We start from the raw sequence: 22,835 nt of genomic DNA, 5'->3' as shown, positions 1-22,835 counted from the left end.
TTGTAGCATACAGATATTTCAGGCCTTTTTTACAACCCATGGACCCTCTAAAATGAGATTAAATAACACCAGCCATGAGTGAATATTGTTGCAAATGTTTTGTGAATACATTTGCCTCCAGAATAAATGCTCAGTCTACATCAGGCTGATGAATCTTGTACAGGACTCTCCATAGAATACGTAAAGCTACACATCATGGAGTTCAACAGTTTTACACGTCGCCTAGCAACTTGATTTGCTTGCAGATCTCTGATTTTAAAACTTTGAGTAGTCAAGTAAATTCTGCTCCAGTATCTCTCTCTAGTAAGTAAAGTCAAGAAAATCTTTCAAGAAGCAGCATAGATTAAGACCATTATTGCCTTAGTGCAAAATGAGCCTTAATGAGGAAAATGACTGCATTAATTGCAATGCAGAGGACCTGCTTTATATAACTTTGAAGCACGCACTAGGTCAAGTGGCGTGGCAAGCCATGAGCATTCACATCAATCTGACTTCTCATAAATCAACATTTTTTCAGAAAATAACATACGTCTCTGAATTACGGCACTAGATTAGACTCAGATAGAAACTCCTGGTTAATATGTAGCAAAATGCTGTGTGGTGACAAATGTTTTTTGTGTGTGTTATTGGACTGGAATGTTAGTTCCGCTTTTAGATAAAAGGAGCTTGCGCAAAGCACCCTTGTAGACCATTATTTCCCTGTCTAGTACGATAGTTATGTAGTCAACTGTGTTCAGCTGTTTCTCTCTTACGCTACCCTTTATTTTGCATTTCAATAAGAGGAGGGCTTAGGTGTAGGCAGAGACTTGAGCCTCTTTGAATCTAGCAAGACACAACTGCGTAGTCCATTGCTAGTCAAAAATCTATTGAAAACTCGCTCTATTCTGGCTATATTTCTGGCAGAAATGTTATAAGAATTTTATTTTGTATCTTTGAATTATGAACATTCTTTTGGCTGGTTTTATGGAAATCATTAGGGCAATCAATTAAGGATAAGCTTTTTCAAAGGAGAAGAGCATGTGTATATTAAATGAAAAAAAACCCACACCAGCAATTAAAAAGAATTTTCCTTTACACTGGGATGCTAAAACTGAGACTGAGGGTATCTTTGAAAAGCTACGGTACCATTTTTTAAAAGACAATAGGAATGGAAAAATTCCAGGAGTCATATTACTCACTTTTTTCAACATGGGACCCCTAATATAGAAAATTCAAGTCTCTTGAAAAGAGTTCAAAGGACACATTTCCCCCAGTTTTTTAAAGAGGAATCACCAGGGTAACAAAAACATCTTTAAAGGAAGAGGCTCCAAATAGAAAAAGAAACCTAAAGACATGATGATACGGTGTCCCGACGTTGTACGCTAGAATCTGGAGCCCATTGGAATGCAGATTCAAAGATCTCCCTCTAGTGACTTTAATATCATAAAGATGAATATCTGGATAATCTAGAGCCTTGTAACTGGAATATATTCCATAAAATGGATCAGTGATACAAAATTTATGGCCAAGAGGCCACATGCAGTACAACCTTCTACCACCTGCTGTGGCATTTCAGCAGCCAAAGGCAAGCTTTGAGCACCAGAGCCTCTCTCTCCTGGTTCTGTGCATGAAATATCATGACTCAGATTTGATGTCTGTAACCTGTCTCTATATGTGCCTCAGTGCCTTGGCTCCCTTTGGCTTCTTCAACAGTATGAATTTCCAAAAGAGAGTTTACTCCAGGGATGTGAATAATCAGAATATTGTCAAGTGTCGGAATTATGAAACTTCCAGGATAGAAACCTGTCTGTGCAGTGTGAATTTTCAGAAGGGTCTAAACTTCCGTGGATATGAATTCTAGATTGGGATTAACCCCATCGACTGTGAATGACCAAAATGAGGCCTCTTCGATAATGTTAAACTTTCAGAAGCTAATAATCCCCCCAGAATGTGAACTCTCAAGAGGAAATTAAGCCCAGGGATTTCAAACTTCAGATGGTGGATCCCACTGATATGTCTGAATTCTCAGAGGTGCCTCGGACACGTGAAATATTTGCAGGGGCCACCTCCTGCCATTGTGACATTTTGAAAAAGGACTCCTGGTGACAGTAACCAGGCATTTGTATTATAATGATAATAAAGGGACCGTCTTGTGATTGTCACTTTGCGACAAATACTACCACAATTCATTACTTTCCATCAGTGCCTCACCCTATGGAGGAATCACCACTGCCCATCCACAGTGAGAAGGGGACAGAAGTCCCGACTGGTGAGTGCAGTTGGGATGGGATATTTGTAAAGGGTGGGGGCAATGATGCTACATGGATTTATATGCCTGGTGTGTGTGCACCCATTTGTCATTAAAAATTCTAGGACTTGTTACCAGTGCCCCCTTTTTTATATTTTTTAAGTGTTGTGTATTTTAGCATTCCTGAAAGGTGATATATTGGCATGATTGGTTCTCAACTGATCCACAGACAAGGTACAACATGAGCAGCAACCGTGTCAAGATTCCACTTCACATTGTCATACTAATGTCTCTGAACTCAGAGCTAGAAGGTTCACCTTTATGTGTTTAAAAAAAAAAAAAATCAGATTTCATGCCCTTTCAGCCTTTGGCCTCAATGCTGAAACTGCCCATAAGTCTGCTTATTGGGATGGTGGTTTGTGCAATGAGGACACTTGTTCTTCCAGAAATCCACAAAACTTATTTTACATAAGCCACAGGACAACCAACTGACCTGGGTTCGATTTTAACCAGATATATAGCAGCAGAGTGGGCCAGGTCCTGTGAGCATCATATATTATATACTTCTGTGTAGGAGCACCAGCCTTTCAGATAACCAAAGTAAATAGAACATGAAAAAAAAAAAAGATTGCCTGGTGTATGCCTTTGGATTTTAAGAGGGCTATTGTCTACATCTTTTTCCCTAGCTTCTTATTTAACCTGTTCTTGAATATGGGCAATGACTGTACCCAGACAACCTCCTTTGGGGTCTGTGTCATTGCTCTGGTGCAGCACTTTAAAGAACTTCTTCTTACTTTTCATCCAGAACTTTTCCTTACTTAATTTCAATCAACTGCTCCCTGTTCTACCATCTTTTGAGCCAGATTAATTATTTACCTTCACATATATTATTACCTTAAAGGTATTTATAGATGGCTCATGGCCCACAGATTCTTCTCACTTCTAGACTATATTAATTTAGTTCCTTCAATCTCTCCATCCATCCTTGGATCACTTTTATTGCCCTTATTTGTGTTTCCTTTAATTTTTCTATATACGTTCTAATCTGTGGAGATCAGAACTGCACATGCTGTTCCCACTATGGCTGTGCTAGGGCTGTGTTAACATGACACTGTTATCTCTTTAGCTTTCCATATGATCCTTTTATATATATACAGATCCAAAAATAGCATGGCATCTCCACCCCAGCAGCATCACACTGAGACTCTGTATTAATTTGCTGTCTGTGATCACCCTTAGATCTTGCTCAAATTCACAGCTAGCTACCCCTCAATTAATAGCTGTGCTATTTATTTCCTCTCCCTCAATACAGGAATTTACACTTGCTAGTACTGAATATCATCTCATTGCATGCAACCTACTTATTGCACTAGGGTTTGGTTTAAGACAGTATGATTATGTGTTCATTTTAATGCACCTAGATTTATCCTAACTTTCGTATTGTAGTTGTTATTGTTTTGTTATCTACAGTGCAAAGAAATAACTGAGATACGTAACATTTTATGTTTCAATACCCCTCCTGCAATTGTCCTCTGTATATTACTCCAAACTCTATTTCCAGCTCCGTCATTTTTATCTGCATCCCTGCCCTTCATTTGTTTTATACTAGTTTTAAAATATTAGTAAATAATGTAGAAACTGACAAGTTTAGCACTTTTCTTTTTCTTCATATTGTACCGTTTCTCTCTGTATAGTTAGTATATTGTCATTATATGGCTTATATGCATGGAAAGAGGTAGCCTTTCACATAGTGGAGATAATCTCTTTCTCATCCATGTTGGAGCTTTGCTCACGTAAGCAATTGGGTGACATCAGTCCACTCTTATAGAACTGCTTAATCTAACTCTCTCATATACATTGGCATTTTTATCAAGTCTCTTCCATTGCCCTGAGGGAGGCTGGACTGCTGGGATTGTGGCATGTGCACCAAGAATGAAATATAAAGTTTGGTGAATCATGAAAAATCAAACAAACAAACAAGTGTGAATGAAAGCTTTTTATTTAATGTTTGCTCACTGCTGTCATGGAGTGTATTTCCTAGACTGTGTACTGAACTCTGGTGTAGCTGTCAGACTACCCAGCTTGATCCAGGTTCAGATCAAACCAGATCAAAGGTGATCATTAAAAGTTTAAAATAAATGGCTGTATTATATACATAACACCTGGTAGCAAAGAGGAAACAAGTGGCAAAGGTGAACAATGGTGACAGAGATGGGTGTAAGCTGCTAAAAGGTTGGAATATGGAGTCTGAATAGCCAAAGAATTGGATCTGGGATTTTAATTTGGCTCATTGTATTCTGTAGAGATGGAAGTCAGCTGCAAAAATATGATCTGTGTCTGGGTCTGGATTCTGATTATAGTCTCCCTGATTTAGGTCTGAGCTATCCATTTGGGCCATTTCCTGAAAATAGAAGGGAATCTTGTCTCAGGTTTAGGTAGGTCAAAAAGGACCAGTTAATAATTGATACACACACACACACACACTCTGTATATAGTGATACAACTGTGAAAGTAATTGATTGCAACAACTACTTAATTAAAACGAAAAGTAGTTTTGTGAAGTAATCTGATTATTTCCTGTTCTGGAAGGTAATTTGAATTACATGTTAAAGTTATCTTGTCTTGCCTCTCCCAAATATGAGTAGGGATGCCAAGTCACTTTGCAATTCACATATTTGATGCAAAAGACTTGCAAATGGAGTCAGTAATACTCCCAGTGCAGTAGATCCATTTTTTCAAAAAGTAAATTTAACAATGCTGATTTTAATTAGTAAGTGAAAGGAACATATATCCAGCTAGTTTATTACAGTTGCTACATGAAAGCAACAGCTACAAATAATAATACACACTCATGAAATATCACACACGATAGATTCACCAATAAAAGAACCAACATGTGCTCATGACTGAAACACTACGTACTCCAGTGAAATACTGTATAGGTCCTCTGAGTTGAGGAATGGAAGGTTATAACAAAATAACATTTTCATCTCCTTGTGATGCGGTGAAGACGTTAAAAGAAAAGGAGTACTTGTGGCACCTTAGAGACTAAACAATTTATTTGAGCATAAGCTTTCGTGAGCTACAGCTCATTTCATCGGATGCATCAGAAGACATTGGCATTTCTGCTGATAGCTCAATAAGACTTTTGAGTAAGAAGGATTCTGCTTGCTCTTGATTTGTTTTTGCACTTTTATGAAATACATTCCCATGCAAAGCTAGGGGAGCAAAATGTCAACAAACGTGTTAATAAATCAAGACTGTAGATGAAAAGGTAGAAAGTAGGAAGCATTATGCATAATAGTATAAGAGAAGATAAAGATTAATAATAAAAGAATACAGGGCAAAAATCTGGCAGTCTTTGTTCAGGCAAAACTCCAGTTGGCTTACATGCTTGTGACAATTAACTGATTTAGTAGACTCGAGGTGAAAAAGTGAGCAGAACAGGTCATTTATTCATTCTTATTTATATTAAGGTCATGGCCAAAGGCCCCAATCACCAGTTGGGTCCTGTTACGCTAGGCACTGAAAAAACCCATAAGACAACACAGTCATTGGAGGCTTTACATTTCAAAAGGCAAAACCCAGGAATGAGGTATTTGTAATTGCAGTAGTTTAATTTAAGTCACACAGTGTTGAAGAACATCACTGAGGCAATAATTGTCACCCAAGGGATTGAGGAGCAATAGGGCTGTAGGAGAAGGTGTTTATTCATGTGATTCCATGGACTCCCTCCTAAACTCCCTACCTTCAGATAGCATTAATGTTGAGAAGGAAGCTGTCAAAATTCTATTCCAAAGAAACACACATGTAGGACCTGATTCTGAGCTTATTTACACTGTGATAACTCCTGACTGCAGGGTTGCTACTTTTGATTTACCTTTGTATAAATGAGATCAGAATCAGGCCCTTAATTTCCATAGACATGGGGCCCCGTTTTACTCTCCTTACTTAGGATCAATCCTGCTCCGCTTGAAATCAGTGGGAGTTTTGCAATAATGCTTAGTTGTTACTCAGGCAAAATCCCACTGGGCCATATCACTCCCCAGTGGTGCACTTGTAAATCTGATGATCACTGTTGACTTCAGTGAACTCCCTCCAAATTTACAATGGGGCAATTTAGGCTCTGTTTACCAGGGTTGAAGCCAAGTAGACACAGTTTAACATCCTTTCAATTATTAGCTGGTTATGTTATAGACTTAGTCTAGGCTCTATTAAGAACCTACGAACGGCCGTACTAGGTCAGACCAATGGTCCATTTAACCCAGTACCCTGACTTCTGACAGTAGCTAGTGTCAGATGTTTCAGAGGGAATAAAGAGAACAGGGCAATTTCAAGTGATCCATCTCCTGTCATCCAGTCCCAGCTTCTGGCACTTGGAGGTTTAGGGACACCCAGAGCATGGGATTGCGTCCCTGACCATCTTGGCTAATAGCCATTGATAGACCTGTCCTCCATTAACTTATTTCATTCTTTTTTAAACCCAGTTATTGTTTTGGCCTTGAACTCAGGGTTTTAGAGCAGGATTTGCTCTATGCTGCGTGCACTCTGCTGTTAAGCTCCTCCAGGCTCTCATTAATGATGAGTTCCTTCCTGAGGTGTCAATCTATTCCTGTCCTAGGCGGACTGACTGAAACACAGATGATCTGTCTTTTTCCCCTTAATATGACTGTGCTCCTCACAGGCAGGGCTGCTCTTCAGGCAGAATGAAGCACAGAGAGCACATCTTTGCCCTGACAGAAAGAGCATAATTTGCTCTGTGGAGTACCAGTTAGCTGTGTCCCTTCAGTAGGCTGGCTATTTTCTGAAGACAAGAGCAGAATGTTTGTCTGAACCTCTACTGGGAATGATCGCACATAAAGGGTCTGATTTTGCCAGGTGCTGAGTGCCTTCTGTGAGGTGCTGAATAGTCTTTGCAGCCAAAAAGAGCTGATTGCTCTTTGCACCAGCCAAGATGTGCACTTGCAATACCTGCAGATAGCACTTACCAACTACGTGTTTTGACAAACTGGAAGTGGCTTGGATAGATTTCCCTGCAATGCAACATGTCTCGAGCATTCACAACACTTTCCAGCCACTAAAAACAGTACATCACCATTCGAAAATAATAGAAAATAATAATAATAAATAATAATGATGTGACTATTTCTGAATGCCCTATTGGGAACTGACAATTAAAAAAATCCCCAAACAATTAGTTGTTTAAAATCACTCCAAATACGTTACACAGTGAGTTATACCATCCAGAACTACCATGTATACCAGTTTACTGTGGCGCAGGGAATCAGTCACAGAACATATTGTGAAACACAGTAGTGATTATTTGGCACATGTTGTTATATTAAGCATTTTCTGTTTATTTAAAGGAACATGCTTTGTGCTTTCAAGATAAAATGAGTATAATCTAATATAGCTCTAATGGGGGCCATTGCTATTTTATATTCAACCCAGAGCTGTCATTGATCACTAGGACGACCAGATGTCCCGATTTTATAGGGACAGTCCCGATATTTGGGGCTTTGTCTTATATAGGTGCCTATTACGTCCCATACCCATCCCGATTTTTCACACTTGCTATCTGGTCACCCTGTTGATCACCCATATGATAATGCAATATCCTCTCTAAATTTTTCTTTCCAATTATTTGTTTCGAATGTGTGAAATATCAGAGCATTTAAATTTGCTTTTCATACAGTATTGTTGTTACTTACTTTAACCTTTGTCCCTCCTTTCCCTAAGCTCTCCTTCCTCCGCCTCTTATTTTAGGACCCAACCCAGTTTTACACCAGCGTAACTTCATTTTAGATCAGATTCCAATCTCACTTACACTAGCATAAAACAGCAGTTACTCTGCTGAGGTCATCTGAGATCAGAAGCGGGATCTTTATGCTAGAAATTTAAATTTTAAGCGGTTTGGGGCAGGGACCCTGGCTGACTTTTGGTGGCATTGAAATCAGTAGTCTTGCCATTAATTTCAGTGACACTGGGATTTCACCCGATGGCTCTTTAAATCTCTGTGAAGTGCCATGAGAAGATATTGTCATATAAAGTGTTTAATAAATAATTATTTAATAATGACTATAACAGTTTGGGACATTTAAACGATAGATACCCTTTCAACTCCCGCCCCACCCCCCACTAACACTAAATGCCCATTTTATATTGGTACAATCTTAAATAATTTTGAAAAAGAGCCTCCAGGCATTTAGGATCTATATAGGCACTCACTGCTCGTGCCACTATGCGATGCCTCCCGGCAGCAGATAGAGGTCACACAAGGTAGTTAGTGCTGCACAGAGCAGCTGCTTCTCAGCTCAGCTGTTTTTCAGTTCAGCAACTCCAAGCCACAGAGCCTTGGCTATGAAGAGATGCTTCTCTGAGCTTCAGGAGACAGCAAATTTTCACCGGCCGAATGTGCTAACAGAACATTCCTTTTGTCGAAGTAACTTTATTTTAACCTGCCTCAAAGAGGTGCAAAACTACATGCAATTTCACTGGTCACTCCAGATAATTTTCAAAGGTATCCACTGCAAAGATGCTACCAAAAATCCCCAAACAATTATAAACAGTTAAACATAAGGAGATGCCTTTACTTGACTGTTTCTACTCCAATAGCCCGACTCCTTCCAGGTCTCTGTTTTATCTGGGGAAAGGGTGTTGTTTATATGGACCACTTATTTCCCATCAGGCCTTGTCAGAAGCTAAATCTACAGATATGGCTGCCATAATGGACTACATTTCCCAGCCTGCTCTGCTTCCCTGGATGTCAGAGAGAAAGGCTGGGTGGGACATGGGAGGATAGGATAGGCTTATACTCTAGGAAATAATTTAGCCCCATCTGTTCAGTTTTCTGAACTGTACCTTCATAAAGTGAAATTTACAGAGCCCCAGGTTGGGAATATAAAAGCAATATACTGTACAACTAAAGCCATCAGCTGATGTCTGTCAGAAATGATAGAAAAGATAAAGGATGGAGGAAAATGGTTGAGTTGCTATATTTTGTCTAGTCATACACAGAAACATGTTCACCCACAAAGACCAACAACAAGGCGACATGTGGACAGCTGAGGAGAGAGACACTGGTATTAGGCTGGCACTGTTGGTATTCTTTGCTCATATCAGAGTTGATCCTGTACTCCTAACTCACACCAAGGTCGTTGAGGTCAAGGTGGCACTTCAGTGGGCTCCTTGAGTTTAAAGTGTAGGATCAGGCCCTTTTGTTTGCATGCAGAGCACCTACGCCACTTTCAGAGCGTGGCAAGCAGAAGTGATCTGCATGTTCAGTTTCCTTAGAGAAATTAAATGTTTGCTTTAGGCACTATCTGCTTTTCATATCTCTCGACACAAAACGAGCAGTGCAGCTTTCCTTATATGAAAGCTGTCAAAGCCGTGTGGCTACAAAGAACTGAAGATATACTTCTGGTTTAAAAATTAATCAAAGTCATGTGATATTTTGGAGAACTAGATGTTTCATGGGATTGGTAGTGAGATAGGAAGACTTTCACCTCCAGCTCATTAGTTTAAATCGGGTCAGCAGTGACCAAAATTACTTTCTGTTGGAGGCTATTCAGAGGCCCTGTATAAAATGTGTTAATGATCTACCTCCAGTACAGGAATCCCCATCAGAGCTGACACCCGGGTAGGGAGTCTCAGCAGAGAATCCAAGCCGGGGATGGGGCGTGAAGGCTGAACTACCCTTCTATGACTGGATATGATGATCCCTCTGGGTTATAATGGAGGCACACGGGTGGTGCGGGGAAATGCAGGGGAAGTGGACACTGAACTGGGCTGGCCCATCCTTAACCATTCAGTACATAAACAAGGCACTTCAGTCTCCAGGCTGTCAGGCCTGCACCCTTCACAAGATGCATGGAAAAATAAACAGAAAGAAAACATCATATGATCTTCATGATTTTGCTTCTTTTATGATGTTTGACAATCAAGAGCAGAGCAAACTGTGCCACCAGCTTATGCAGCCAGTTTATCACTTCTTCTTTTGGCATATCCTCTGTATACCAGTAACCACTGTTAGATTTCATTTCCTATGCAAATCTTGATAAAGTTTAAAGCTTCTGTTCAGCTGCTGTTTTCTTGAACTAAATAAACAACGTTCCCCTTCCCTGCTTTACAAACGAATGAAAATCTCTTATTGTTCAAGGGCTATGAACTAAGATTGTCTTATAAAGTGCCTTAGAAACATTCTTACCTCACTAAGAGAACCAAAGATTCTTATCATAGCAGCACTAGCCTGCCTCATTTTAAAAGTTGACAACTAATTTGTCTCACTGACTCATATTTCTGTGAACTATAGGCCCCACTGCAGACAAGAAATCGAAACAAAACCCAAAGGAACTCATTCTCATCATTAGAGCCCAGGGCTCAAATTACGCTCAGTGGAACCACATTCACAGTGCAGTTGGACTCTGGTGTGTTCCTCTACTGTGGCCACAGCTAACATGGCTCAGTTCATGCACACAGCAACAGGTTTTCCTGCACAATCTGGTGTCAGTACTGTTGGTCAAGTCCAACCTGCTGTGCTGCACAGCCATTTGGTATTAGTGCATTCTGGGCAAATTTTGGTGCATAGGTACCATATTGGTGGTGCAGAAGGGTGCGGCTGGGGCCAAGGCATGGATTTTTGTGAACAATGCATTTTGGGATGTCCTCCCTCCCACACCGAGATCAGGGCTTTAGGAGGACTAGTTTGCCTAGTACACCAACATAATTAAGACATGATTAACCTACACAATGGAGTCACTATGTTAGAAACCACTTACAATCTGATGTTTATGTTATAAAAGTCCTCATAAGCAGGGTTAGAATAAGTCCTCAAATACTGTCTAAAATAGAGATCTCAAACTCAAATCACCACGAGGGCCACATGAGGACTAGTACCTTGGCCTGAGGGCCGCATCACTGACACCTTTTCATACAAAGATACAAAAGCCCCCAACTCTGCCCCGGCCCTGACCCGACTCCACCCCTTCCATAAGGCCCTGCCCCTGCCCCGCTTCTTCCCACCCTTCTCCGCCCCCATTCCAACCCCTTCCCCGAAGTCCCTGCCCTAACTTTGCCCCCTCCCTGCCCCTATTCCAACCCCTTCCCCAAATCCCAGCCCCGGCCCCGCCTCTTATCTGCCTCCTCCCCTGAGCGTGCCGCGTCCCACTCCTCCCCCACCCCCCGGAAAGTCCTAAGCACCACCACATAGCTGTTTGGCAGCGGGAAGAGCTGGGAGGTAGGCAGAGGAGCGGGGACACTCAGGGGGGCGGAGGTGGGGGATAAGGGGAGCTATGGTGGGCTGCAGGAAATAACTCTGGGGGCTGCTTGCAGCCCGTGGGCCACGTGTTTGAGACCCCTGATCTAAAACTTAGATGGATACATAAGGTCAATAAATAATGTAGAAATACAGTCCCATCCAGGTAGTTAGGATCTCATCCATGCTACAGCCTGGTCATAAAATTGGTCAAAATCTGTGAAATGACTTTTTGTATGAGATATTGAAGCATTGCAACAGCGCTCCTCTGCTTACCACTGGGTATATTACAAGGAAATTTGAATGCTTCTGACATTTCCTTTTTTTATCTTCTTTGCATAGTGTCACATATTACTTATGGATAGCAATAGCCAAAAAAACCCCCAAACCCTGAATAATATTTAAAAACCGAAAGTTTGTTTTTCCCCAGAGAGAGAAGGTGGGTGAGGTAATATCTTTTATTGGACCAACTTCTGTTTCCACCAAACATGTATTCTGATGTATTTATTTGAAGTATAGGTGCCAATTCCGTGGGTGCTCTGGGGCTGGAGCACCCACGGGGAAAAAATGGTGGTTGCTGAGCACCCACCAGCAGCATCCTATCAGCCCCCCTCTCCCTCCCCCAGCGCCTCCTGCCTGTTGGTGGGCCCTGCCAATCAGCACCTCCCCATGCCTCCCGCTTGCCGCAATCAGCTTTTTCGCGGCATGCAGGAGGCTCTGTGGAGGGAAGGGGAGAGCGAGGACATGGCACTCAGGGGAGGGGGTGGAATGGGGTGGGAAGAGGCGGGGTGGGGGTGGGGACTTGGGGGAAGGCGTGGAGTGGGGGCTGAGCCTGGGGCAGAATCGGAGATTGAGCACCCCCCCGGCACATTGGAAAGTTGGCGCCTGTGGTTTGAAGTGAGTATTTGGAAAACATATGAAAAAATGTGACCAATCTTTGAGACTAGCCCATGAGTAAACAATATGGGTAAATGTAGTGACGAACTGAGAATTTGTTGCTAAAGCAAAGCATGTTAGGGGAATATGAAATTATTCCCAAGGGGAAAAAAAGCTAAAAATAATATATTTGTACATCTCTTTGTATGCTTGCTTCATCCAATACCTACTTTATTTTTATTTTACGCATTTGAGATCTACTCAGTATAAAATCATAGCACCAAATGAAAGACTGATGACTAATGATTTCATGTATTATTTATGTGATTAATAACGTATTGAATCTATCCTATACATGTACCGGGCATTATATATATATAATGCCCGGTACATGCATAGGATAGATTCAATACGTTATTAATCACATACAAAAAGTCAATAGACACTGTACAAAATATTGCAAATATTCAAGTTCATAAGCTCTCTTTTTTTTGAGAGGTTACATTACATGATCAAGTAAATTTCTTCATAGTCCATACGGTCTAAGTGTTTGCTGATGGTTTTTCAGAGGTTATAGAAAAGGTTAATTAAAAGGGTTAATGCTCAGGCACACTAATGATCTGTAACTTCATTATATAACAGCCCCCTAGAAGCAAAAAACCCAAACCAAACCAAAATTAAAACACTTGCTAGGTTTAGTAGGAAGGTGAATTATTATTTAGTGCAAACAAATCAGTCAAAGGGGAAAAAAAGAGATTTTAAGGAACAAGACTTGAAGGGTCCTCCTTAACCATACCAACAACATTTGGCAATGCATCCATTGTGCCATGTAAATTGCATGCACACATAAATTTTGTGGGCACAGTCAAGTCACTGTTCTTAAAAATTAGGGACATTAGGAGGTATGTAGTAATAATGTATTGTACTTTCAAACCTGGAAAATGGGTACATCAGGAGCAGTATAGCAGGGAAAGCAGCAGGAACATGGTGCTCATTCTAGCTTGTTGACAATCACTAGGTTTTTAGCTAACACACCCAGGGGGTATTAAATTAGGTCAGTAGTTGGCTTGATGTGAACAAAAACAACTTTTTAACTGGACATTCCCACTACACAGTTACGAGTACTATATACAAAGAGCATAATAGCTGTAATCAGTTCTTCCTACCTCTGCAAACTACCCACCACCATTGCATTACTCCTCTCCTCTATATGGGATCTTCACCTGTGGTGGAAGCACCACAAGAAGTCCTGCTAATGAACTCAACTGTACCTGGATCTGTGGTGCGACAAGCCTATTGGCACGAGAAGACAGTGGCTGAGATTTAGGCTTGTTGGCGTGCAAGAATTATTGGCCGTGGCTGTGTGATGCAGAGGAGTAGCAGTCACCCTATGCAGGGATGCTCTGTACCCCACCTGTACCATTGGGAGGGTCTCCACAGCTCCTGGCTGGGGTTGGGGGTAGAGAGAGGTGGGTAGGGGAGAGGCTGGTAGGCCAATGTTCTATGATCTGCAGGGTGTGACCCAAAACAGCCCTGTGTTCACACCCTCCCCACTATTATAATAATCTTTGTACAAAATGTGCCTCGTGAGGTATCATCTGGAAACTAGTAAGTCACTGGTCAATAATATCACGCTGAAATGTAGATAGCAACATTATATGTAAAGTTATGAATTCCCCCATGTGATGTTATTTAGCGCGGGTTCAAAACCAGACTGCCCTGCTGAGGCAATAGTTGTTAAACTATTGGTTAAACAAAAGAATGTGTGTTTACCTCAATTTACATACAAGTAGTAAACAGGCCCATCAAGGCAGCAGGGGGAGGAGATGTCAGGAAACAGAAGGATTTGCATTTCAGCAAACACAAGTGGGGGACAAAAGAGCATGGAGCTTTCTTCACCACCAGACTCTGTCGCCTTCCTCACAGCTTGAATGAACTTTACTTTGAGGGGTATCCTTTGGAAGAATCCACTTCAAAGATTCACTGGACTATAAAAGAAAGGCACAGAGAACCCCAAGTTAGTTCTTTCACCTAAGAAGACAAAGGCACCAGCACCTTTGGGCCTCTGGAAGAGATCCTGGCCGAGGAGAGGGCCAGTAACCGTCTTGCTGGAAGACTGTGGGTGAGAAAGGGCATCTTGAACAAAGCCTTGAACTAAAACTTGCTAGATTTAAGTGTTAGACTTTTAGATGCATGTTTTCACTTTTATTCGCTTGTAACCATTTCTAACTTTCTCTCTTATTCTTGAGCTCACTTAAAATCCTGTCTTCATTTGACAGGTTTCAGAGTAACAGCCGTGTTAGTCTGTATTCGCAAAAAGAAAAGGAGTACTTGTGGCACCTTAGAGACTAACCAGTTTATTTGAGCATGAGCTTTCGTGAGCTACAGCTCACTTCATCAGATGAAGCTGTAGCTCACGAAAGCTCATGCTCAAATAAACTGGTTAGTCTCTAAGGTGCCACAAGTACTCCTTTTCTTTTTGTCTTCATTTGTTAACCAGCTTGTTTTACTGTTAATCTAAACCAACAACGCTGTGTTTGTGCCAAAGTGAATATCAGCTCCAGTTAATGTGGCAAACTGGTGGGTGTTGTTTCCTTAAAGGAGATTACGGATTTTATTATTCCTCAGAATGTTGCAGGAGAGGGGTGGACAAATGCGAGCACATGGCTCTGGGGAAGTTCAGGACTGGGGGTGTGTTGGGGTTACCTGCTAACATTAACCAAGTCTGGTAAAGACAAAAGTGTGCCTGTGATAACTGCTGGCAGGCGGTTAGATTCATAGCGGTTGAATCAAAAGCTACAGCATACAGAACAGAAAGAGCATGCTGGCTGTAGGTCGTATCCATTACTGCTCCCCAGTGCCTGTACTAGTGGCTGTGGTTCAACTGAAGAGGCCTCCTGGTGCAAGACTCCCTCTCCATCCCTGCAATAGTTTCACATGGACCTTTTATTTCAGCCCTACGGTCTAGGGGGTCTAATGCTTCTCCCATTGAAATAAATGGAAGTTTGCATTGACTTCAATAGGAGCTGGATTGGTTTCCAGCTTCCCCCTCATCTGCCCACATGGGAAACGCTACAGAACTCTCACTCCCCTGAGTCAATGGTATCAAAATACCTTCCTCCCTTTCCCCAAGTCCCATATAAAAAGGTGACCTCTGACTGCTGAGTATTTTGTTTCTTTAGGCTTCATGATTTGTTTTGAGCAGAACAACACTGCATTAATATACAACCCATTGTATTTTCTTTGTAAACACAGAGTAGCTTTAAGTCTCCCTCCCCACTTTTATCCTCCCATTAGAAAGGCCAAGAGCAGTGGGTTTTTTATTTTCCCCTACTCAACTAATCGTCTGAGGTTCAGTGGTGATCGATTTATTGGTTCAAATAAAGAAGTATAACAGAAAATTCAGAGTATTAAGATGATTGCAGATTTTCTTTTGCAGTGAGTGTTTCATAACAGCTCTGAGCTGAGACACAGTGCCCATTTACAGCACTTGACAAATATGAACACAAAGACCACATAGAAAAGACATCTGGAAAGCAATAGATGCCTTTTGTCCAGGATACAATTGATTAAAAAGAAATTGAAACAAGTCCATGGCTTTCCTTTTGTAACCTACCCCAGCTAAATAAAGGAGTATCTGTTGCTCCTGGAATTTTCTGCAGCAACTTTTCCAGATGTCAGCCTTCGAAGGAGGAGAAAAGGAGTATACCCGCGAAAGAATCAGGCAAAAAGAGAAGTGAGAGGAGACATGATTTGAAATGGGAGGGAGAAGAGTGACGGAGAAGAGGGAAAAGAAAGGGAGGATGGATAGATGAATAAATAGACACACACAGAGAGAAAAGAAATCAAGAAAAGAAGATTGAAAAAGGACAGAAGTGAGAAAGAATGGGAGAATGTGAGGGAGACGATAAGAAGGAAAGTTTGTAGAGAACCTTTAAAGAATATTAGAGAGGCAATACATTAAATAAATGGAGGGTTGATATTTTTCAGAGAATATCGGGGGTATTTTGTCTGATGAAACAAAAAAGGGTTGGGATAGGAGTTAAGGACAATATATGGAGTCAGGCATTCTCTGGATATTGCTACAGGCCTCCAGGGTAGCAGGTAAAGAAGTGGATCAGTATTTCCCCCTTCAGATAAGAAACACCTGTAAAAAAGCCAGAACTTTTATCTGGAGTTATATGTTTTACTCATCTATTGAGTAGGCTAACCACTCTGATATTCTAAGGTGGGAAAGTGACAGACTTCAAAAGTTGCATGGTTTAGAGCTCTGAGCTCCTAGGAAATGAGCCTAATGTAATAAAGATTTTATTTGGGGCCTGATTCTGCTCTTATTGAAATCAGAGTTTTTTCCCCGTTGCCCTCAGGTGCAGCAGGAGTTGTGAGCTGGGAATCACAGTGCTATTAATATTGAAATGCTCATGTATATAATGATATGAAAATTAAAGGTGGCACAGCACGCTTACAGTCTAGGGATGGCTGATTTTGTGAAAATATGAAATGGAGATGGAAATTTAACTTGTTTCACAAATGTACAGAGATCAAATAGAAGTTATGATAAAGCCTAAACTGGCAAAGGGCAATCTGCTTAAGTAGGAGTATAAAATGAATTATAACGTGATAAACAGAAGGCTTTAAACAGTCTTGTAAAAAGGAACATTACCCAACAGAGAAAACACAACCTGAAGGAAGTTACCATTAGGGAAGCCTCCAAAACAGCAACAAAATCAGCTCCTGAACATCAGCCTGCAGAGAATATTCCAACCCTCAGTAAAAACCACAGGTCAGATTCTGCAGTCATTCTTTAGGCAGAGTTCCCAGTGTTTTTATAGCATGTTGGGGGGGCCTCAGAAAGAAAAAGAGAACCCCTGCTATATTGTATTGTTTTCCTTTATGTGGGGTGGGAGAGTGAATCATTATTATAATGACAGAGTTAGCAGTTATGTAACTACACCAGAGATGATGTACTGTGTTGAGCTACCTGGTATTAGCTGTGGGCATTCTCTGCCTAAGGCTGATCTCTTTTGGAGTTCTCCGCTGAGGGCCAAGAGCTAACCAGTAGTAGGAGAGCAGCAACTGAGTCTGTGTTAATCAGACAGTGAGATATTCTGAGTGAGGCATTTCATGCACCTGCCTGACAGGTGGGAGTGGGGCTGATGTATGTGGAGTCTGGAGTTGTGCTGCAGATAAAAAAAGGAGCTATTAGGCCAATTATGTAGCGTGTGTGGAGCATGTAATGATTATGCTGGGAGCCAAAGAGAGAAAAGTGCAAAGGGCCACATTTAGCTACTGTATTATATTCTCCTACATTATACCAGCATAAATCCAGATTAACTACATTGGCTTCAGTGGAGTTAATTGAGTTCACAGCAGTGTAAATGAGAACAGAATTAGCCCAGCAAAAGTTGGATTTTTTCCCCTTTTTTCCATCCAGGTTCTACATATTTGGCTGCAGGCTTGGCTGCGGTTCTTTGTTTATCCATCTAAACTTTAGCAGGTCAAGCCAAGTCTTCCTGGAGATAGCCAAGGCTCCATAGAGGGAGCTGCTCTGGAAGGCAGACATGTGTCTTCTGGAAGGCAGACATGTGCCTCGGAGTTGAATCACTCATGTTGGACTTCACGCTTTTATAAGTAGTTTCTTACAGTTTTTCCCTTGGGGGAATTAGAGGGACTTGGATCTCAGAAAGTGTCCCACTATGTGATTCTGTAAAAAATAATCTATCATTCTCTTGTTCTGACCTGAGAAGTGAGCAGCTCCATCAGGCTATTTGTTTGTTATCCCTTAAGAACCTCACCCAGTGGAACATAACTGAAGGAAATGAAACTCCAACCCCATTAATGATACAGACAATGCCTTTCACTAAACAAACTCAGCTTTCTTGACTTTTCCTTGCCAAACAGAATGGCCTCTGCCCCTTCCCTTACAGACTCTGTTGGCACTTCCGGTAACTGGGAGTGGCTGTGTAGCCACCAGTAGTTGGCAGCTAATGGGATAAAGTCCCACAGTCCCTGAATGTAACATATGACATGGGCTAGAATTGTAGTCACAAGTAGCAGCTTAGTGTTAATTTCTATGGCACTGATGGACAGTACGTGCCTGCCAGCCATAAACAGACACTGTATCTTAATGGACAATAGAGACCTTGCCAACACTAGATGAATAAGTTCATAGCAAAAAATGAAATGTTACAATGAGGGAAATAAAAGATCTCGAGCTGTGCATTGCACAGCTATCAGGTAAGCAATGTACCGTGCCTCACTGTGCAGCTGGTTAAATGCTATAAAGGCCTTATAATTAGTTTCAAATCCTGCTGTCTTTGCTCTGTGAAATTCTTATTGATGGACTTAAAAACTGAGTGTAGAGCTTGTCACTGCAAGATAGCAGAAGAGCCAAGATCCATCATCACATTCCAAGTAATTTTGGATCAGAAAATAAAACTCAAGACTTACATTTTCAAAAATGAGACACCCAAAAGGAGTGGACAAGTAGAGCACCCCAAATAAGAGTGCCCTTTTGAAAATGTAGTGTCATGTGTTATGAAATAAGAATTCCAAAAGACAGCAATTAGCACTTAGCCTGTAAGCCATTAACTCTAACTACAGGACGGTCAACCATCTCAGAGATAGATAAAATTTATAGAACGCAGCATGCAAAAAATTGGTTAGGTTTGCAAATTCTAAATGAAATTAACTTGCACTGTGGTTGAAATAAACCAACAGCCAGTAAGATTAGATTAGATTAGATTAGCAAACTCACTAAAAATGAAATAAAATAAGAGCTCTATAGAGGAACAGAAGCATTATCTCATTGCAGATCATTGATCTGTTTAGTTAGGTATCTTGTCTCTAAAAGTGGCCACTACCTGATGCTTCAGAGGAAGGTACCAAAAAACAAAACCTACCCCCCCAAAAAAGAAACCATTATGGTCAATGATTATTAAGGCTGGGAATCTGTCATGGATATCATGGAAGTCATGGATTCCGTGACTTTTCAGGACCTCCATGACTTCTACAGCTGTCAGGTGCAACTGGACCCGGAGCCGCCCTGCCAGCAGCGGCTGTGGCAGTCCCGGGCTTTCCCTGTGCCGCTGAGCACCAGTGGGTGCCCCAGAGGCCCCAGCACCAGCAGGCACCCTGGAGCCCACCCTCGAGCACCACCAGGTGCCCTGGAGCCCCCCCCAGCACCAATAGGCACCCCAGAACCCCCCCCCCAGTACCAGCAGGTGCCTTAGAGCCCCCCACCGTAGCACCAGCGGGCACCCCAGAGCTCCCGCTCCAGAGCAGCAGCCCCCCAGAACACCCAAGATTTAGTCGGGTATATAGTACAAGTCATGCACAGGTCATGGGGCTGTGAATTTTTGTTTATTGCCTGTGATCTGTCCATGACTTTTACTAAAAATACCCGTGAGTAAATCTTAGCCTTAATGATTATCCAGCATCTTGTTATTCTCTTTCTCCTTCCCCAAGCTCCCCCTACTGTTCACTAGTATGTATATAATAACATACCTTTCTCCTAATGCAAGAGAATACCATAGTGATTAGTACTGCTAAAACAAATGGTTTGTTTTTTTAGCTGTCAGAGCAGTAGGGAGTTGTTGCAGAGGACCATCTTATAAGAACACTGGCCTTTCAAATGTTTAAGGCACTGGGGTGTGACTGGCCCAGGTTTGACTGGCTCAGACATACATGGTGTATGGAAAGGTTTTCATCTCTAAAGGTACACTGATGCATGAATCTCAGAATCATGTTCCAATTAAAAACTTCTTGTAGAGCTAATGTCAACCCAAACTTCTAAATCTGTTTACAGATCAGAAAGCAGCAAGCAAGTACTAGGTTGACAGCTATCAAATGGGATAATCTGAAGCATGATTTTTATTACTGTGCATACATTATAACATGTACCACGCAAGGAATGACTGTGGCCTGGCATAAATTTGCTGGGTTTTTTGGGTCTGATGAAAATATTTATTTTCAGCGTCATAAAACAGTCTAAATGTAACAAGCCAGAGTCAGCTGAGGTAATTTGAGTTGCATGCAGAAGAAATTTGACCTAATGTCTGAATTTGGGTTTACCAGTTACTTGCTAACCATTTTGATGAATGCATAGTTTCAAATAGTCTAGCTGTAAAAAACAAAAACAAAAACCATGTTGTTATTCCTAAACTGGTTTAGTCAAGAACTGCTGGATAAAAAAGGCACTTGTATGTAAAATTATGTCATGTTTTATTATTTTCACATGAAGAAAAGGAGTACTTGTGGCACCTTAGAGACTAACCAATTTATTTGAGCATAAGCTTTCGTGGGCTACAGCTCACTTCATCGGATGCAATGAGCTGTAGCTCACGAAAGCTTATGCTCAAATAAATTGGTTAGTCTCTAAGGTGCCACAAGTACTCCTTTTCTTTTTGCGAATACAGACTAACACGGCTGTTACTCTGAAACCTATTTTCATGTGGCAGTTAATCATTTTCCCTCTATTAAATTAGCTGGCCCCTGTGGTAGAATTTGCTTTTGGTTTTGCATCAGGGTCAGTCATGCCCTCAGATTTTTAATTAACTAACAAACCATCACACTAGGAAAATGTGTAATTTTATAGGTACATATAAGAAGTTAACTGAGTATAAAAGTTTATTTGCTTTTACTGATGCCAAGTGAAAGCAGTTTCATTGTGAAAATAGAATAAATTAAAGATGTTCTTTCAGATCCTATGGTCTGATTAGGAGAAATAGCTTCCCATTCCAGTTTGTTAAGGATAAACCCTCACAATATTTTAGTCAGAGCCAGAGTATGGCAGGCTGTTAATGATATAAGATTCTAGGAAGAATTAGGGCAGTGGGAAAGAGCGATGGATGTTACATAAAAAATGTGAGAGTACCGTGCACTCCCGCAGAAGACATCAGAGTGCAATATGTATTTCATTTGGTCTAGGTTGGACTTGCCCATTGAGAGGAGTGAAGGGGATTCAGAGATGCATGCACCGAGTGAGCAGCAGCAACCTGAGAAACTCTGCCCCGTAGCAAGCAGAATCCCTTAGGGCAGGGGTAGTCAATTATTTTTTGTCAAGGTCCAAATTTCTTGATTAAGGTATAGTCAAGGTCGAGACTCCAGAGAAACATTTTTCACACAGCAATAACAACAAGGACAATAAAAAGATTTCGTGGGCCATTCAAAAGTGTCTGGCAGTCTGGATTTGGCCCGCAGTGGGCCTGTTAACTACCTCTGCCACCGGGGTTGCTGAGGCTCAGCACCATCACTTACTGATGCAGCATGCGTTCTCTATACACCCGCTGCCTGAAGCTAGTCAGCACACAAGGACTGCACATCTTTTACACCTCCTAAATCTGGCAGATCACACCCTCTTAGAGCAGTGAGGTGCCAGGGCCAATGTACGCAGCCTCTCAGTGCTTGTTGGCCTGATCCCGTGCCCAGTGATGTCAGTGGAGTCTTTGAGTCAGTGGAGTGTTGGCAGGGGTGAAAGTATTTTAAGGGACTTACCAGTATGCAGGGCGGCCGGGGTCCTGAGAAAAGGGGTGGGGGGGGGGAGGGCGGATCTGGGCCCCTAGAAGGGGCGGGGCCTTGGGTGGAAAGGGCGGGGCTGGGGCCAGACTCCCCCAGCAAGCCCTTCAGTGCTGCTTGGCCCGCACTGCCCGGGGCTCCAGCGCCAATTTAAAGGGCCTGGAGCTCCAGTTGCTGGCATGGTCGCAGTAGTGGCGGTTGGGAGCCCCGGGCCCTTTAAGTCACCACCGGAACCCTGGGGTAGCGGTAGCTGGGAGCCCCAGGGCCCTTTAAATCACCGCCGGAGCCCTGGGGTAACGGTAGCTGGGAGCCCCAGGGCCCTTTAAATCACCGCCGGAGCCCTGGGGTAACGGTCGCTGGGAGCCCCAGGGCCCTTTAAATCACCGCCGGAGCCCTGGGGTAACGGTAGCTGGGAGCCCCAGGGCCCTTTAAGTCACCACCGGAGCCTTGGGGTAACGGTAGCTGGGAGCCCCAGGGCCCTTTAAATCACTGCCAGAGCCCTGGGGTAACAGTAGCTGGGAGCCCCAGGGCCCTTTAAATCACCGCCGGAGCCCTGGGGTAGCGGTAGCTGGGAGCCCCAGGGCCCTTTAAGTCATCGCCGGAGCCCTGGGGTAATGGTAGCTGGGAGCCCCAGGGCCCTTTAAATCACCGCCGGAGCCCTGGGGTAACAGTAGCTGGGAGCCCCAGGGCCCTTTAAGTCACCGCCGGAGCCCTGGGGTAATGGTAGCTGGGAGCCCCAGGGCCCTTTAAATCACCGCCGGAACCCTGGGGTAACGGTAGCTGGGAGCCCCAGGGCCCTTTAAATCACCGCCGGAGCCCTGGGGTAGCGGTAGCTGGGAGCCCCAGGGCCCTTTAAGTCACCGCCGGAACCCTGGGGTAACGGTAGCTGGGAGCCCCAGGTCCCTTTAAGTCACCGCCGGAGCCCTGGGGTAGCGGTAGCTGGGAGCCCCAGGGCCCTTTAAA

At 42.6% G+C, this 22,835-nt stretch overlaps 1 protein-coding gene across 4 annotated transcripts in view; it reads left to right on the top strand.

Annotated features, from left to right (window-relative positions):
* SLC6A6 (solute carrier family 6 member 6) overlaps positions 1-22,835 on the top strand; it is a 76,545-nt gene that overhangs the window by 7,457 nt on the left and 46,253 nt on the right. Inside the window, exon 3 of one of the 4 annotated variants that reach the window (XM_077823445.1) lies at positions 14,283-14,478. The exons of 1 other annotated variant lie outside the window; for it this stretch is intronic. Coding sequence is in view for 2 of the 3 variants with exons in the window: in XM_077823443.1 (XP_077679569.1) it covers positions 2,194-2,248 (55 nt within the window). In the remaining variant the exon portion in view is untranslated. Of the gene's footprint in view, positions 1-2,169; positions 2,249-14,282; positions 14,479-22,835 lie in introns of those variants that run through there. 2 more of the 4 variants (XM_077823443.1, XM_077823442.1) reach the window with 2 other exon arrangements.

The sequence above is a fragment of the Eretmochelys imbricata genome, chromosome 7 (genome assembly GCF_965152235.1).
Source record: "Eretmochelys imbricata isolate rEreImb1 chromosome 7, rEreImb1.hap1, whole genome shotgun sequence".
NCBI lineage: Eukaryota > Metazoa > Chordata > Testudines > Cheloniidae > Eretmochelys > Eretmochelys imbricata.
The sequence above is the reverse complement of the archived record's forward strand: the minus strand, read 5'-3'. Positions and strand labels throughout refer to the sequence as shown.